The sequence below is a fragment of the Pogonomyrmex barbatus genome, unplaced genomic scaffold, assembly GCF_055798465.1.
Source record: "Pogonomyrmex barbatus isolate J1 unplaced genomic scaffold, ASM5579846v1 scaffold10, whole genome shotgun sequence".
Lineage (NCBI taxonomy): Eukaryota > Metazoa > Arthropoda > Insecta > Hymenoptera > Formicidae > Pogonomyrmex > Pogonomyrmex barbatus.
The window spans coordinates 794,913-814,578 of NW_028297099.1; the positions used below are offsets into that span (position 1 = coordinate 794,913).

The window sequence follows — 19,666 nt, forward strand, 5'->3', positions numbered from 1 at the left end:
ACTGCATTACTGGATCACGTATTTCTCCCGCGCTCTTCTCTGTCTTTGGAATTTGTTTCCTTGCCTTTTTCTTCTTTCTTTCTACCATTTTCCAATCTTCATTCTCGTTCTCAGTGTTCGTCGTATCGAGCATCAATTGATCCAGCGTATCTTCCGTCGCTGATCTTTTTCCTTTGTTGCTTTCTTTGTTCATTTCTACGTTTAATCTTGCTTCAAGCCTCCTTATTGTCTTCTTTAATGTTTCATTCTCTGTAAGTGTCAGGCTTATGCTTTCCCTTCTCTCCTCTCGCTCCCCCTCTCCCGGGGGCTCCTCGTAATCCTTTAGTTTTTCTATACTGCCTTAATAATACCTGTTCCTTAATAAATCCTACTATTGCACGTCTATCTAATCCTATTGAGCTCTGAAAAGAGCTGATTTACATAATCCGAGGGTTTCTAACACTAAAAAACCGCCAGACATCACTCGCACACGTCCGCACCATTCGAACCGCCCTCTATCTCACATCAGTGAGATCGATGTGTCCAAGGTTAGTAGGAGGCTGGAATTTGAAGAAAATTTCGGAAGCAACTACAAGGTTACGCTCAGGATAACGGAAAGAGCAGGTACAGTCAAAAAAGGCAGCAATTATTTTAAGATTTATATATGTTAAAAGATAAAAGAATTTATCCTAAACGCATAATGATGAACGGGTTTAAGACGGCTATATTATATTTTTTAAATCTAATAGACGCTAACAGTGCAATTAAGAAGATCAACGAAGACAAAGAAAAAGATGAATACAGCGCGGGAATAGAAGACCGGGACACGTGCTTCAGAGGCGTTGTTCCGTTATATCTAGATTCAATCATGGATTTTTACAGTTTGCTCACCAAACCCGAGGATGTCGTAAAAATCGAAAGAATGATGAGAAAAAAATGGAACAAGGAAGAAAATAAGATAGAATTTGAGCCGGTTGACTCGGTGATAATTACATTTAAAGGAAATCAGCCTAGAGATAAGATAAGCTTTTTTAACGACTTAGTTGTATTAAGAGTAAGACCATACGTGACCCCAGTAATGCAGTGTTACAAGTGCTTCAGGTATGGCCATAGAAAGGTACATTGTAAGAATGAAGAATGCTGTATCAACTGTGATGAAAGAGCGCATGGACACTGCGACGAACCAACGAAGTGTCGCAACTGCGGTGAGAGTCACAAATCTACAGACAGGAGGTGTGATGTATATGAGAGAAATCAAAGGATCAAGAAAGTGATGGCTTATAACAATGCTTCATATAGAGAAGCTATTGAAATTCTAGAAGGTAGTGAGGAAGGTCCTATGGAAGTTTATGACAGGTACGAAAAACCGAACAACGTTGGTTGGCCGCTCCTTAATAAACTAGGACAGAAGACGAGTCAGAGGCAGAAACCTCTATACAGAGATAAAGTGATTGGTAAAGTAAACAGTCGAAAAGGAAAAGGAAAGAAGGAAGAAGCAAGGAATGCTGACGATACAAGTAGCGATGACCCGCCCTATCTTTCTCCCGACAACTCTGGGTTTATAAGGCAGGAAAAGAAGAGAGAGGATGGAGGAAGGAGAACAAAGGCACCTACAACGAGAACTAACTACTATGCACAGTTTAATACAAGAGAAGGAGAAATCACCAAGGGAAAGAGAGGACTCGCACTAATACAGGATAAGGAAGGAAACTTAGCTGACAAAGACCAGGAAGGATATTCAACAGAGAAGGCATTGATTACAGAGAATGAAAAAAGAAAGGAATTTATAGCCAGATTGTTGGTTGCAGTGGAGAAGGACTGGGATTTGAAATCCTTCTTGGATCAGGCATTAGACGAGCTTAGACGAGACAAAGGTTGGGATGGAGATCAGATGAACAGAGAGCAAGACAAGGAATAACACCAGAAGGATATCCAATGGGATAGAAATAGGATATACAGGGAAGAAAGAAAATATAGAAAGAATAGAATAGTAGAGAAAATGAGACAGGATTTTTGGAAGGACAACGAATAGACTAATAGATATATTATAGTATTTAAGTTAAAATCCAAGACTTAGATTAAGATCCGTTTATCGTTATTTTATAGTTTAATATAAGATTAGTAAGATTTAGATTATGCATAAAATATAATAGTTAAAACTAAGTGAATATTAGACAATAAGAATAACAAGAAGAAAAGTGAATAGTTCATAATCGTTATGTTTCTCAGTATTAATAGAATTACAGCCAACTTATAAGACTGATGAAGGAATAATATAAGTAGGGTTATAATACATCAGCTTTTAGCATTTTTGGTTATGATTTACTTCTAGTTGCTTTTTATTTTCTTTATTTTATTTTATTTTATTTTCGTTGTTTTACAAGAAAGGCCATTACGAAAATTTTTATATACCTATAGCAAATTCTTTTATAAAAGTATCTAACTAATTACTTTATCTTATCTATACACAATGGCCCCAGTTACAATATTATTATGGAACTGTAGAGGGATTAGAAATAAAAAAGAAGAATTGGCCATGAGAATAAGAAATTATGACATCGCGGTTATAACTGAAACTAAACAGCCAAAAAATGTTCCAATCTATTTTTCAGGATATAAAACATATCGATCGAATAACCTTGATAATAAGGGAGGAATAGCTATTGTGATACACAACAGACTAGAATTTGAGGTTCTAAAGTGCCAAGAGGATATACACGAGTCAGTAGAAAGGTTAGGTATTACGATAAAGAATGTTTCAGGAAAAGTTAACATAGTCGCGGTATATAGGAGATCAGGTACTAGATTGGACAAACCCATATGGCGGAAGATACTCACTAACAACGGAAATACACATAAAACATATTATGTTGGAGACTTTAACGCACATAATACTATATGGAACTACTGCGGAGATACAGATAGAAATGGTGAAAATATGAGTGAGATAATGAATGAAAAGGATTTGGTATGTTATAACGAAGATATAAAATCCAGAATGGGAATGGTAGATCAAATCTCTAACAATCTAGACTTAATACTAGAATCATCGGAGAATCTAGACAATATAAGAACATATCAATTGCTGGACTCGTGGGGTTCGGACCACTATCCAATAATAATGGAGATGGATTTTGAAATCACAAATTAAAATCAAAAAGACAAACAGAATTTCATCAAGAAAAACGAAATGGGATAATTATAGAAGAAAGGTTACGGAAATCTGGGAAAAGGAAAGAGTTAAGGTTGGATTCAGGAGATAGGGACATACGGATAAGATACAATTTATTATGTGAAAGCATGAAAATGGCTATAGAAGAGATCACTCCAAGGAGAAGAGGCAAGGAGAAAGGATACAAAAATAATAAAATAAAAAGAAAAAGATCCCTCCCAGTTAAATGGTGGGACGGGGAATGTGAAGAAGCGATAAGAAATAGAAAGAAAGCACAAAAGAGGTTTATCAGAAAGGGAACCATGCATGCATACATTGAATATAAGAGGTGCAGAACTGTGGCGAGAAAAGTGATCAAATCAAAAAAGACACAAGACTTCGAATCATTCTGTAAATCAATTAACAAGAATATAAGTATGAATTATGTATGGAACACGATGAGGATATTCAAGAACTGTAGGGCAAAGATAGAATGGAATAAATAGAAAAGTAGGAACAGAGAGGAATGTATAAGAGAAATGATAGAAAAACTGGCTCCCCCGTCCGTGGAGAATCCACCGATGGAAATTAGAGAGGAACAGGAGGAGAGACTAGGATGGAAGGAAAGATTCACAACAGCGGAATGGAAAAGACCATTAAGCATGATAAGAAAGAATACATCACCGGGAAGAGATGGTATCGAGTATGACATGGTCAAATTATTACCAATCGGGATATAACAAGAAATGCTGATGGTACTTAACGAAATATGGAAGGGGAATATGCTACCAAGAAGTTGGCAAGAATATCAAGTGATCTTCATAGACAAACCAGGACAGGAAAAAGTCAGACCGATAGCCTTGGCATCATGCATAGGTAAAGTTTTGAAAAGGGGAGAGGGCGGTTCGAGTGGTGCGGACGTGTTCGAGTGGTGTCTGGCGGTTTTTTAGTGTTAGAAACCCTCGGAATAGGTAAATCAGCTCTTTTCAGAGCTAAATAGGTATAGATTGACGTGCAATAGTAGGATATATTAAGGAACGGGAACATCAATAGGGCAATATAGAAGAAATAAAGGATTGCGAGGAGCCCCCGGGAGAGGGGCGGCGAGAGGAGAGAAGGGAAAGTATAAGCTTGACACTGAGAGAGAATGAGACACTAAAGAGGACAATAAAGAGGCTCGAAGCAAGATTAAACGTGGAAATGAATGAAGAAAGTAACAAAGGAAAAAGGCCAGCGACGGAAGACACGTTGGATCAATTGATGATAGATGCGACGAACACTGAGAATGAGAACAAAGAATGGAAAATTGTAGAAAGAAAAAAGAAGAAGGCAAGAAAACAATTTTCACAGACTGAGAAGTGCGCGGGAGAAACTAACAACCCGAATGGCTCGAAGACACGTGATATAGGAGAGGACCAATCGGAAGAAGAAATGGAAACGGAGGGGGAAGGAGACACGTTACCATCGGCGGGCTGTAACAAAGGCTCGCAGTCAGTAAGTAGTAGCGAAATACAACAGACAAATAATACGAACAATATGGCAACGAGTAATGAGCAAAGAAAGAGGGAAGCATACGTGAGGGAGGATGGTGTGCTCAAGCACATTAGCGAGATTGATGTGTCTAAGGTTAGTAGGAGACTGGAATTCGAAGAAAATTTCGGAAGCAACTACAAAGTCACACTTAGGATAACGGAAAGAGCAAGCACAACCAAAAAAGGTAGCAACTATTTTAAGATTATGCACATGCTAAAAGATAAAAGAATATACCCTAAACGTATAATGATGAATGGATTTAAGATGGCTACATTGTTTTTTTTAAATCCAATAGACAGCGAACAGTGCTATTAAGAAGATTAACGAAGACAAAGAAAAAGACGGATACAGAGCGGGAATAGAAGACCGGGACATTTGCTTCAAAGGTGTTGTACCGCTATACTTGGACTCAATCATGGACTTCTACGATTTACTCACAAAACCAGAGGATGTCGTAAGAATAGAAAGAATGATGAGAAGAAGATGGAACAAGGAGGAGAATAAGGTAAAATACGAGCCGGTTGATTCGGTGATAATTACTTTTAAGGGAAATCAGCCCAGGGACAAGATAAGTTTCTTCAACGATTTAGCCGTACTAAGAATAAGACCATATGTGGCCCCAGTAATGCAATGTTATAAGTGCTTCAGATACGGTCACAGAAAAATACATTGCAAGAGCGAAGAATGTTGCATCAACTGCGGTGAAAAAGCACACGGCCATTGCGACAAACCAACAAAGTGTCGCAATTGTGGAGAGGGTCATAAATCTACAGACAGGAAATGCGATGTTTATGAAAGAAATCAAAGGATTAAAAAAGTGATGGCATACAATAATGCTTCGTATAAGGAAGCCATCGAAATCCTGGAAGGTAGCGAGGAAGGTCCAACAAAGGTCTATGATAGGTATGAAAAACCAAATAATTGGCCACTTCTTAGCAGACCAGGACAGAGGGCGAATCAGAGGCAGAAACCCCTGTACAGAGATAAAGTGATAGGTAAAGAAAATAACAGAAAAGGAAAAGGAATGGAAGGGGAAACGGGAGATGCAGATGATACAAGCAGCGATGACCTACTATACTATTCACCTAACAATTTCGGGTTCTTAAGACGGGAAAAGAAGAGGGAGGACGGGAGAAGAAGGACAAAGGTACCTGTTATGAGGACCAATTACTATGCACAGTTCGACACGAGAGAGGGGGAAATTACGAAGGAAAAGAGAGGAATTGCATTAATACACGAGAAGGAAGGAAATTTGACAAACTTCCCTAGCAACGAACAGGAGGGCTACTCAATAGGGAAGACATTGATTACAGAAAATGAAAAAAGAAAGGAATTCATAGCCAGACTGTTGGTGGCAGTGGAAAAGGATTGAGATTTGAAATCCCTTTTGGAACAGGCACTTGATGAGCTTAAACAAGACAAGGGTTGGGAAGGAGACCAGACGAACAGAGAGCAAGATAAAGAACAACACCAGAAGGACATTATACGAGATAGAAACAGGATATACAGAGAAGAAAGAAAATATAGAGAAAACAGGATAGTAGAAAAAATGAGACAGGATTTTTGGAAGGATAATGAATAGTTCAAAAGTCATATCATAGCATTAAGTTAGAATCTAAGAGTTAAACTAAGAATCGTTTATTGTTTTTATATAGTTTATAACAAGATTAGAAAACTTAGATCTTCTACAAAATACAACAGTTAATTTTTAAAGATTATTAGACAATAAGATTAGTAATAAGGTAGTTCATAATCGTTACGTTTCATAGTACAATTAGAATTATAGTCAATCCATAAGACTGATATTCTCAGTAAGCACTGCAGAATTTGATACTTAACTGCTTTTGTTTTTAAATTTTTTAAACTTTTATACTTTCAGATTATTTTATTTTATTTACATTTTAATTTAATTTAATTTTATTTTATTTTATTTGTTATACATTTTATTATCGTTGTTTTATAAGAAAGGCCATTACGAAAATTTTTACCTAAAGTAATTTTTCTTTTACAAAATAATTAAGTTGCTATTTTATCAGTGGAGGTCGGACCACTATCCAATAATAATGAAGATGGACTTTGAAATCACAAATTACATCAAAAAGACAAACAGAATTTCATCAAGAAAAACGAAATGGGAAGATTATAGAAGAAAGGCTACAGAAATCTGGGAAAAGGCAAGGAAAGAGTTAAAGTTGGGTTCAGGAAATAGGGACATACGGATAAGATATAATTTACTATGTGAAAGCATGAAAATGGCTATAGAAGAGATCACCCCAAGGAGAAGAGGAGAGGCAAGGAGAAAGGATACAAAAATAACAGAATAGAAAGAAAAAGATTTCTCCCAGCTAAATGGTGGGACGGGGAATGTGAAGAAGCGATAAGAAATAGAAAGAAAGCACAGAAGAGGTTTATTAGAAAGGGAACCATGCATGCATACATCGAATATAAGAGGTGCAGAGCTATTGCAAGAAAAGTGGTCAAAACAAAAAAGTCACAAGACTTCGAATCATTCTGTAAATCAATTAACAAGAATATAAGTATGAATTATGTATGGAACACGATGAGGATATTCAAGAACTATAGGGCAAAGATAGAATGGAATAAATGGAAAAGTAAGAACAGAGAGGAATGTATAAGAGAAATGATAGAAAAACTTGCTCCCCCATCTGTGGAAAATCCACCGATGGAAATTAGAGAGGAACAGAGAGGAGAGACTAGAATGGAAGGAAAGATTCACAACAGCGGAATGGAAAAGAGCATTAAGCATGATAAGAAAAAATACATCACCGGGAAGAGATGGATCGAGTACGACATGATTAAATTATTACCAAACAGGATACAGCAAGAAATGCTGACGGTACTTAATGAAATATGGAAGGGGAATGTGCTACCAAGAAGCTGGCAGGAATATCAAGTGATCTTCATAGATAAACCAGGGCAGGAAAAAGTCAGGCCGATAGCTTTGACGTCCTGCATATGTAAAGTCATGGAAAGGATGGTAAATGAGAGATTGGTATGATGGGCAGAGAAAAATAACTTAATAGCCAGAGATCAAAACGGATTCAGGAGAGGAAAGTCATGTGCGGATAACCTGACTCAAATCACTACGGACATCAAGAATGGATTCTTCAGAGGGGAATACACCACAGCGCTATTCGTGGATGTAACCATTATTTAATATAAGACACAGAGAGAGTAAAAAAAAGGATTTAGATAAGCCTGTGTCATATAACCCTAGGGTTGAAGGCACATAGTCGGAAATTCCGACATCCTCCAACCGGTGGGAAAAAAAAAAAAAAAGATCTCACTGATGTGTTTGAGCATACCATCCTCCCTCACATATGCTTCCCTTTTCCTTAACTCGTTACTCATTGCCATGTTATCCGCCGTATTTGTCCGTTGTATTGTATTGCTACTTACTGACTGCGTACTTTTGTTGCAGCCCGCCGTTGCTGGCGTGTCTCCTTCCCCTTCCGTTTCCATTTCTTCTTCCGATTGGTCCTCTCCTGTTTCACGTGTCTTCGGACCAATAGTATTGTTAATTTCTCCCGCGCTCTTCTCTGTCTTTGGAATTTGTTTCCTTGCCTTTTTCTTCTTTCTTTCTATCATTTTCCAATCTTCATTCTCGTTCTCAGTGTTCGTCGTATCGAGCATCAATTGATCCAGCGTGTCTTCCGTCGCTGGTCTTTTTCCTTTGTTGCTTTCTTCGTTCATTTCTACGTTTAATCTTGCTTCAAGTCTTCTTATTGTCTTCTTTAGTGTCTCATTCTCTCTTAGTGTAAGGCTTATGCTTTCTCTTCTCTCCTCTCGCCCCCCCGGGGGCTCCTCGTTATCCTTTGGTTTTTCTATGTTGCTTTAATATTGTACCTATTCCTTAATAAATCCTACTATTGCACGTCTATCTAATCCTATTGAGCTCTGAAAAGAGCTGATTTACCTAAACCGAGGGTTTCTAACACTAAAAAACCGCTAGACACCACTCGCACACGTCCGCACCATTCGAACCGCCCTCTTAGCCCTCAGCTGCACCGCACTGCTCCGTTTTATTCACATCACACCGTCACACTTGTCACATGTGAGAACACATGTGGGAAGTCTCTCAAAAGTCAAACTAGTCAGCTTTATGAAATCAAAAATTTTTTAACATAAACATGAAATTATAAATTTATCACATTAAAACTAAGAAATAAAATAGATGAAAGATTTAAAGAAGTTGGAGACTAAGATTGACTTTGACTGAAATACCGATTACTTAATCAACTAACATTTATATTATGTTGTTAATATATATTTGTTAATTAAACATATGTTTATATATATATATATATATATATATATATATATATAATATATATATATATAATATATATATATATATTATACGTACATATAGATATATTATTTATTTTTACATAAAGAAAAAATGAAATTAGGAACACAATGAATTAGCTAGAAATTTCGTTTCAAATAATTTTGTCAATTAAATTGCTAAGTTAATCGGAGTTCAATCAAAATCGTCTTGAAAGACAATTAGAAGATAGTATTTGTATTTTTATTTGTGTTTTCTTAATTATTCTTATGGATGAAATTTATAATTCGTTGTTTACAAATTCGATTTATACAATCGCACGACAACGAATAAAGTAATTCCTAGTTTATCTAAAATACATAATATAATTAATATTTCATCGCAGTATATGTAGTTTATATACAATTGAATATTTTTCACTATTTAATAAAGATCGATATACATAATACATCTCTGAAAAATTATAATTGCAGTAACAGGAATATAAATAATTTTTATATCAGTTATAAATTCATAGAGAGGCTCATGTATAATTGATTTATGATCTAAAACTTACAGTTACTTACAAATAAAAGATCTTGTCTCTGCACCTTCTATATTTCGTTCAAACTTTCAATATAAAATTTTCTGATATTTACATTTTTGCATAAAAATTTGTACATATTTTTAGAAATATAAATTAACTTAGCAAAAGCATTTACTTTTTTCGAAATTCCATTAATTAATTTAAGAGTTAATCTTTTATAACTGTTATAATTCATTGGTATGATTATCCAAGTTTTGTAAGTACCAAAAAACTGTTAATTTTAAGTATCAAATACTATTAGTACATTGGAATGGCCTACGTACGGAAGTACATTTGCACAAAATATGATTAACATTACTTATTTGTTTGCTATAAATGTGATAAAACTAAGTTCTAAGTATTGGAGAAAAAGTTCTTAAGAAGACATTACTTCGAAAAAACAGAAGAAAACACTTCTTTTGCTTAGATTTCAACATTCGCATAATTAAATTAAAGCTGTTATGCAATCTACGATATAAATAAGAATAATTCATCATATACAAATAAATTCTAATTAATATTAAAATGAGAACAAACTGCTAAATGTTCTTCGCATCGTTTTAACATATTTATTCTTAATGCGAAATTTATAATTATTTTTAATATAGTCTCCTGAATATATAATTTTCCTTCTATATTCGTTCTTGTGAAAGTTCGTTCTTATAACAATCTAAAAAAATTTTTTACTCTATTCTCTTCTTGTTTTATTAAAAAAAATTCTAATAGAAAATTTACTCATGCGTTTATATATTTATATTTCTTACGTAATTCTATAAAACAGCATTCTGTTCCTTTTACACAAACTTTTACATAATATATTCATAAAATAATATATTATCAGAAACTCGCGCTTTTTCTTCTAAAAAATGCAGCAAAAATATAAGTACATATTCCATACTTGGACCCTAGTTTTTACTTTCGTAAATTTCAATCCTTTAAAATCCGTAAAAGTTACTTCTCTTTAGCTGGATTTGTTTAATTATATAAAATCGACTAAACCATGTACATTATAAAGAATAATATATCATTTTGTATATCATATAAAAATATTTATTATCACGTTTGTCTCGGTATTGTATCGCTCCATTCTCGTTCAGGCCGAATAAATTCCAAGTCGCTACCATCCTCGGAACTGTTATCGTCATCGAAATACGGTTTAGTAACTTCATTGTCATTTGCAGAATATCCTACATTACAAAAACAGAAAAAAACAGAATTACAGAAATTATAATTTACACATTGAAATTTATATAATTTCCCCCCTCCTAAATATTGCAGTATATATTATATTAATTATATTAATATATTAAATATATTAATATAATTACCATCTACTGGTCTTCGAAATATTTCAACCTCCTTCTCATCATCGTCGAAGAAGCTACCACCATCTTTTAGTAAGCTAAATGCGTATCCCTTTCTGCTTTTCTCCGCTTCAGAAGCGTAACACTTTGCACAAATACATATAAAACACAATACCATACCAAAGCATATCATACCTATAATTGTGAATTGCATTATTATAAATTATATATTATAAATCACTATTATTTCCATGAATTTTATCGGACATTCCATAACTCGGCTTACCCGTTATCATGATGAATATTAGTCTAGGTATTCCCATGATATTATCGTCGCGTATGAGTTTAAACATCAATCTTGAAAATTTCTTTGCCTCGAACGAGAGCGTGGAGACGAGTTTGGTCTCTGCGTGGTATCCGGGTGCCATGGCTGTTATATTGTGACTCCCGGGTGGCAACAGGATCGAGTAAAAGCCTGATTTGCCACTTTTAATTAGATGCGGTGATTTGTCGTAAGACAAGACAACTCCCTCGATCGGTTCGTCGTCCTCATTGGTGATGTGTCCTCTCACACCTTTATTCATCTCTTGTATGCAGGCTAATAAACTAGCTTTATTTTCCTGCCAAACGACAATCGAGTGATCAGTAGTGCAGCAGGTAACATATACGTCCATCATTAATGTGCTCGTGTTGAAATACATGTAATCTATTAAAGGATGACCTCTTTTTCCGCCAATTCCTTCCGCCGCGTGTATCACGTTGTTATCACTAATCGAATTCAGTTTACATTTTGTGTTCGCAGACAACTTGTCTGCTCTAGCATCGGCATATATCGACGCCAAGTGTCGTAATAAATCTTCGTCAACACTCTCGTACTTTCGTTCGCGAACCTTTCCATAGTCACGACCGAATGGAATTTCGATATGCCGTGATCCACTGTTGAGATTCACAGCTAACACGGTATTTAAGTTTTTAAACCAGTTTACGATCATAGCCGCGTCCTCATCGAGCTTATTGTGAATAGGAAATTGTAAGCTTTTCACCTGTGGCAAGCACGTGAAATTTTCGTTAAAATCAGAAGAGAACTCTGGAATCATGTATATGGAGAAATCATGAATGTAATGTTTAATCATATCATCTTGCTTATAATTATCCAAGAGATATGAGGCGAAGTGCAAAAGTACTCCTGCAGTCACTGGTTCGGCCTGTAGAATACCAGCCGAAAAAACAATACCCGGTCGTCCTATCAATTTCTGGTCGTTATTGGAACCGATCTCCAAGCACATTATCTCGTTACCCTTCACGGTTTTACCAATACTGTGTAGACTCGTTTGTCGCGGATACTTCGCGTTCAAATCTATTAAAGCGCGATTAACAAAGCTTAACTTCTTAGGTGATTCTTTGTGTGTTTCTTGATGATTATCAATCGGCGTCACGGCCTTCTGTACCATCTTGACGTCGATATTCGTTATGTTTTGCCGTTGCACGAGAACCATCAATACTTGCGTGACGTATCCTTCACAGGAAATTGTTAATGTGTATTCTCCAGGCACAAGTATCATTTTGAAGTAAGCCATATTGTGAGACACACCATAGCTTCTCTCTCCAATCTTGACGATGGCTTTTCGAAGCGGAACGCCGTGTTTGTCCATTATTGTCGCACGGATTCCACTAGTGAGGCTTTGCACGAGCTCCATAAGCGGTTGCAAATTTTCGCGCCAAATGATGGGAATTGAATCCGCAGGTGGATACTTGCAACACGACAGGCTTATGCTTATCTGCACAAACAAGCGGATACATTTGATAAAATTAAAAATAAATAAAAAATATATGTAAAAAAAAAAATAAAAAATGATGTTTACCACTGGCGTGTCATAAACGCGTTGTATAAAATTCGTTAAACGCTGTGTATCGTTATTCGATTGACTACATATTTCCTTGTGCCTTAAATGCTCATAAACATCAGCGAGTGTTTTAAACGTGTTTAGATCGTCGTTCGAATAACTAAAAAATAAAAATTGAAGAAAGAATTTGACAGGTAATTTCTTTACAAATTATGCTTGTTAACATTATACATTGCATTACTTGATTTGCGAGAAACCACCTCCCAATATCACGATGACGTCATAATTTTCATCCTGTAACATTCTCTTAAATGCTTTTGTAACTGTATTCGTTCGCTTAGACGCATCACTATTCTCTAATAACAATTTTTCTCCTACTTCGTCCTTGATTACAGGATTACAATCTTTATTCTCTTTTATATCATTAAATTTTGGATCAACGCCAGGAATAAAATGTAACATAGAGTTATCCAGTAATCTTTGAATAGGCGGATTACCAATTTGATTTCCCATAAGAATATGCGTTGCCAAACGTAATAGAATTTCTCTACCCGCTGGCTGGGAGGCAAACAGTCCTCCCACTAATGCAATGCGGAATTTATTTTCATCGGGTGAACCCACCTAAAGTGATAAAATGTGATTTTAAATTAAATATAAAACAGTATAACAAATAATATATCGTCGCTCAAACTCACATTATATGTAATTTTCAGTGAATGAATAGCCATGCTGATCAATGAATCACCGGCTATAAATTCTGCGATATTAGGTTGATGAGTTTCTAACTGGCTGAATCTAGCGCTCAACTCAGAATTTCTTAAATAACCATCCTGCAAGTTTGCCCTCAATCCAAAGTCATATGCAGATGACCTGGAATAAATATTCGTATAAATATGATTCTCTTAATATCTTTTACCTTTCTAGAAAATATTTTTAATATATTAAGTATATTTTAAAATATAAATATTGATATAACTACTTGAATAAACGCATAATATTTTGATCTTCTATTAAAATTAATTTCATTTATTTTCGTGATAGAAATTCAAACAAGAAGCATCTTTCAAAAAGATATTTAAGAAATTTATTCGTGAAGTTAGTGTGTGTCCAGATTTCCATCTTGTAGAAAACATATCAATTTTATATTGCAGAATACATTTTTATATTGTATTTTCAATAAGTGCTCATACCAATGTAGTGGATCGTCACGCATTAACGTAAAGTCCAGAGTTACTTCTCCGTCCCTAACGTTTTCACCATATGGAGGTATGGTGACACTCTGCGTGAGTGTTTCATATCCCATTGCACTGACAGTTACGTTATATCGTCCTGGTACCAATAATCGCCAATAATCACCTCTTTCAGCGGTATAAATATCATGTTTTATACCTTCTATCGAAATCTTTGCACGAGCTATGGGTGTGCCAATGGATGAACTCACCATACCGTGTATACCTTTGCGAGACTGTGAATTAAAAAGATTACCGTATTAAGATTAGTTATTACGACGCGCGTATTTTTATAATCATAAACAAGTTACCATTTCAATAAAACGTAAAAGAGGCTCTCTATTTTCCAGCCAATAATTCGGCAAGTCACTGGCATTTGGAAATTTTGTGCATCCAATTTCTAGAGTGATCTCGAAGTCATTGCTATGCAAGTAATTATAATCCTGCATGCCACCAGGTACGGAGTACCAGGCAGCACCGTTTGTTATACCATCGGGAAAACGTTCCTCGAGAAGCGTCTTTGTGCCATAAACTTCATTTACTATCGGCGGACATGGCTCACCGAGATGCATGCGAGGATGAGCGTTAGAATATGTCAACGCCAGCATTCGAAAGACATCATTGTCCGGACTTAGGTTCGCCATTACATTAGATGCCAATTCCTCTGGTCCATTGTCATAAGGATAATTCGCAACTAACGCTCCTCCATGAAGATTAGCGGAGAGTACAAATGGGATTCTCGCTATCCAATCCATTATCGCTTTGGTCTCGGGTTGTTGATGCCGATTGTACTAAAAATACAATCGAGTAAGGGCAGACTGTTTTAATTTACACAAGTCATTAAACGATATGCGGAATATAAATATTCCGCATATATTTAAATTTATTACAATTCCTAGAGTAAAAATCTAAATGAGACTTATATTTTCTTATATTTATGTGAACTCTTATCTTTTTTTTCAAGACAAATATATAAAAAGTTAAGCGAAAATTATATTATATGTACATATCAATTATATTATATGTACTCTCCTTTCAAATAATTTCATTCAAAATGAGATATTTAATTAATATATTAAAATAAAATAATAAATGAATCAATATGTATAATGTAAGCAAAAAAGAAATATATTGAGAAACGTACGTCGTTGATTTCGTAATGATCAGGGAAGTTTCTATTGAGATCTACACCCATTGCATTCGCTCTGCCTTTTGCACCATAGACATCACCTTCTTTCGAAATCTCATATCCGTCGGGGTTCATGCTCGGTAATACGTGAAGTCTGACAGTCTCTACTATTCGTGTGACTCTCTCGTCAGTGCCGTAGTTTTCGCAGAGATATCTCAATAATAATAGCAACATTTCCCTGCCGACTACTTCGTTTCCGTGCATATTTCCAACGTATTTCATCTCTGGTTTTTCAGGATCGTGGATACCAGGATTCTTCGTAATTTCCATAACGTACAACTCGCGACCCTGCACGGAGGATCCTATGCTGTAGAGTCTCGTGATATTGGGATAATTCGTTCTCAACTCCATCAGATACTTCTCCATCGCAACGTAATTATGATGCTTGAACGCCACAGTGTGATAAAAACCATATTTGTCGACAGATCTTATCACTTCGTCAACTGTACTTTCTCCTGTATCGTACGAATGTACAATCACAATTGTTATCAAAATAAAACGCAAAGTTTTACAGAAACAATTATTTATAAATGTGAAATGCATTCTTGTATAGTTATATAAGATAACGCAAAATAATAAAAATAAGAGACAGATATGTTACAAAACACAAGGTACAGAGAAAATGAAAAAACTGGTACAAATAATCGGATGTGTAACAATAATGTACGTCATTATGTTGATATTTAAGAGGAAAAGGATAAATATCGAGTAAGTTACTCATTGCTCAAGAAGAAAACAATATTTTTATTTCTAGTTTTTAAACAATACATGCTTTGTAAGGAAAATATTAGAATATACATCGCTATACAGATTATGAATATATCGCCTATTGACGTGTCCTCGCATAGAGAGAGATCAACATGTATTAATACAGATCCCAATACAATAAATTGAATATTGGCAGTACTATGTATCTCACATGGTATATGTAAAACACAGTACATCTATTCTTTTTTTTCATCATTTTATGCACTTGCAGTTATTTCGCAAAAAATAAGATAAACAAAACGTATATTCACATTGTTATGTATTAGTTAGTTTTATTTCCAAATATCACACATTTCGATCAAAATCTATTCAATTCATCTTGTTAAAAATAAAAAATCTAATAGATTGGAAAAATAATTTAAAAAAATTGCATTTGTAAACGCATCAATATATTAGCAATATTGATATTTGTTTTGCCATTCATTTAATTACCAATAATATTAGTAAGAAAAAATGATCATCTATAACGCTTTACTTATTTTCCATTAAAGAAAAATATACTGCAGTTCATTGTTCATATGCTCATAATCATAAGTACAAATGTAAAAAAAATATAAATTATAAAATATAATAGTTTATATATATATATAAAACTTTCAGTCTGATTCAAAATATAAGTAGTATATAATAGATAATCATTATCTATAAAGATATGTTTGATCAGTTAACATGTCTGTTCGCTAAGCCAGCATTATTATATACTACTTTCCAATTTGTAGACAGGGCATTAACATATCTTTGTAAGAATGTATATATTTTCACTTCGTTTATATAAATCTTATTCAAATATAATTATGGAATGTTTGTTTATAAAGAATATATGATAAAAATAAATAAAAATAAGATATAAAATTAAAATTAGAAGTAGTAAATAATAAGATAAAATATATGTGTTTTCTGTCACAAATTGGAATATAGTTAAAATATTTTCCTTATTTGTACAAATTGACAAAAATAAATATGTGAAATTCTTATTCCTTTTCTCTGCCATATGTAGTTTATAAAATTCATTTCTCCATACCTTGTATGTATCATGTATGTATTGTGTGCGTGTATGTGTATGTAATTATTTATATTTATTTTCTTAAACTTTAGAAAACAAAAAAAAGACTATTTCATGTTGAAATAAGATTCTGCAGTCGCAAATTATTAAAGACCCATATATCCGAATCTCACAATATTAATTGTTCGCTAAAACAAAACAAATAATAGATTCTAATAATGTTTAAAAATAAATATTTTTCAATAAATTATTTAAAATAAAATTATTTGTTAAAATAAAATAAAAATTGTAATGTTGCAGTATAACTCAAATAAATAATAAAGTATCAAAACGTAAATAAATGAATGATGCATTAGTTAATATGAATAACTTTTAATATTTTTTAGATAAAAAGATGGATGTTAGATAAGCCATGACAATTTTGTTAGATGATTTAATGTTCTTAATAATCTTGGTTATCATAATCATCTATTATCAATTTATAGAGTGCAGGAAGTCTGTTAAAAAGTGGTACTATTTGTAGATAATCTATATCATTTTTACCTTGTTCAATAACTTCTTTACCATTTAATGTAAAGTTAAGAATCATCGGTGTACCTTCTAACACAGTTATATTTATTGGATCACTAGGTTCATACCTGGATAGAAAAAAAGAATATAATAAACAAACCAAAAATATTCATTAACTTCGCCTGATACATTACATATTAATCATAATGTTTATACATACCCCCATGCAGCAGCGTAAACTGAATAAGTTCCTGGAAGCAGTAAGCGCCAATATTCGCCATCGGCCGTAGTTGTAACATTATGGTCTATTCCTTCCACAATAATATTTGCTCTTTCGATCGGATTACCATTCCTACTGCGTACAAAACCTGTAACCAGTAGAAAGCTATATAGTAAAATCTTTTTTTTAAATTAATATAACTTAAAAAAGTGTCACACACACACACACACACACACACACACACACACACACACACACACATACATACATACACACACACACACACACACACACACACCATACGCATGCGCACTTGCGCGCGTGTATGTGTGTGAAAAATATATATTAGGACGTTACCTTTTATTCCCATATGCACTTGCTCCAGATATTGAATCAAAGATTCTTTATTTGATTGCCATTGATCTGGTATTGTTGAACCCGGTGGATATTTGCAGCAACTAAGCTCAAATGTTATATCAAATGCATTAGAGCGAGCATAATTAAAATCCTGCATTCCACCTATCACTTCGTACCTATTAACAAATTTTTTTATGATGCAATTTATTTAATTCGCGATCAATTTAATTTTGCAAGAATATCAGTATTCAATTATTTATTTAAATTTCCATGAATATATTAACAAGCATCTAATATTTTTGTGCAAAAAATTCAACAATATTTATATTGATAAATATTTTTGCAATAACTTAAATGTTGTCTCTAAAGACTATATTTTTATTCTTACCAATATGCTCCATTTGTAACACCACTTCGAAATACATCTGGTGGACAAGCATCACCTCTGCGCATTTCTGGATGATTGTCTGCATAAATATGGGCGAGATACTTGAATAAATTATCATCTGGACTTTTGCTCTCTATACAACATGTTTTTGGGATACTAAAAAAGCATATTTCTTATTAAATAACAAATTGAAATTCTTAGTAATAACTGGTTAATTTAACAGCATAATACAGTTATTATGTTAATGATTGTATAATATACCCAGAATCATATGGATAGCTGGCAACTACAGCACCACCATGAAGATTTCCAGAGAGCACAAAAGGCTCATTAGAAATCCAAGTCATCATAGCCACTGTTTCGTTCTGACGACCGTTCAGAATAGACATTCCCTTCTTGAGCTGATTAAGTCTTCTGTCAAATTGATCGGGGAAATCCCGATTTAAATCGACATGATTGGCATTCTCTCTACCTGAATAATCTTCTTTGGACTCACATTTACCTTCCTAAAAGGGCGAGATTTGCTAATTATTCATAATTATCAATTATTTTACATTATTTATGATAAGATTGAAACACAATTAAGAACATTACCACTGAATTTTCAAAACCATCCGGATTCATGGATGGCATTAAATAGATATCCGTTTGATTCACCAGTCGGGTAATACGATCGTCCTTGCCATAGCGGTCCAGAAGATACTGACCAAGAATGATCAGCATCTGCCGGCCTACGGTCTCGTCTCCGTGCATATTGGCAACGTACTTGACCATGGGTTCACCGGGACTACGCTGCTTGACATTTTCCGAGATCTCCAGAACCAAAAGATCCCGCCCTTCGACCGACTTTCCGATGGAGAACACCCGTGCAAGGTGTGGGTATCGGTGCTCCAAGGAATTGAACAGCCGCTGCAGGTCCTCGTAATGCGTGTAGGATGTGGTAACGTAGTCACCATCCCGTGGTTGTTCGGGGACGTTCAACACGTAACCGTTCACCAGGGCGACCGTGGAGCAGATGAGTGCGAGGACGACGCCGCGATATATGCCGTCCATTTGTGAGATCATTTTATTCACACTCGAATGAATTCTCCTTAACACCTCGAACACTCTTGGTTCTACTGGACTATACTACTACGAAAAAATTGTCAGAGCCTCATATCACGGGAAGGCTTTAATCCTTCGGCATATACGTGCAGTGCTGACGTCCGCACGTCGGACGAGTGGGCGACAAGTCGACGGTGCCAGGGAGGGGGGGAGTCATCGGAGGGGAAAGCCAAACGTCACCATACTTTGCGAATCCTAACCAGTCATCCATCT

The 19,666-nt window shown here is 34.7% G+C and overlaps 4 protein-coding genes across 4 annotated transcripts in view; 2 read left to right on the forward strand and 2 right to left on the reverse strand.

Annotated features, from left to right (window-relative positions):
• Nucleotides 1–193, reverse strand: part of LOC148937850 (uncharacterized) — a 2,188-nt gene extending 1,995 nt beyond the window's left edge. Inside the window, exon 1 of the mRNA XM_089070546.1 lies at nt 3–193. Within this exon, the coding sequence (XP_088926672.1) occupies nt 3–193 (191 nt within the window). The remainder of the gene's footprint in view (nt 1–2) is intronic.
• LOC148937851 (uncharacterized) lies at nt 27–2,124 on the forward strand. Its single transcript, XM_089070664.1, has 2 exons — nt 27–603; nt 729–2,124. Exon 2 carries the CDS (start codon nt 848–850, stop codon nt 1,895–1,897), a length of 1,050 nt encoding a protein of 349 aa, XP_088926790.1. The 5' UTR covers nt 27–603; nt 729–847; the 3' UTR covers nt 1,898–2,124.
• A 4,964-nt stretch (nt 2,125–7,088) lies between these two features.
• On the forward strand, nt 7,089–16,461 carry LOC105433735 (uncharacterized). Its single transcript, XM_089070668.1, has 2 exons — nt 7,089–8,441; nt 15,340–16,461. Exon 1 carries the CDS (start codon nt 7,089–7,091, stop codon nt 7,680–7,682), a length of 594 nt encoding a protein of 197 aa, XP_088926794.1. The 3' UTR covers nt 7,683–8,441; nt 15,340–16,461.
• Nucleotides 9,194–19,592, reverse strand: svr (Carboxypeptidase D svr). The gene is made up of 15 exons (XM_011649181.2): nt 18,944–19,592; nt 18,611–18,855; nt 18,350–18,505; nt 17,962–18,137; nt 17,605–17,752; nt 17,418–17,512; nt 15,059–15,558; nt 14,226–14,705; nt 13,876–14,150; nt 13,381–13,555; nt 12,927–13,306; nt 12,704–12,845; nt 11,128–12,619; nt 10,866–11,036; nt 9,194–10,724 (listed from the first exon to the last, which is right to left on the reverse strand). The coding sequence occupies exons 1-15, from the start codon at nt 19,412–19,414 to the stop codon at nt 10,594–10,596; spliced, it is 5,037 nt and encodes a 1,678-aa protein (XP_011647483.2). The 5' UTR covers nt 19,415–19,592; the 3' UTR covers nt 9,194–10,593.
• Between the last annotated feature and the right edge of the window lie 74 nt (nt 19,593–19,666).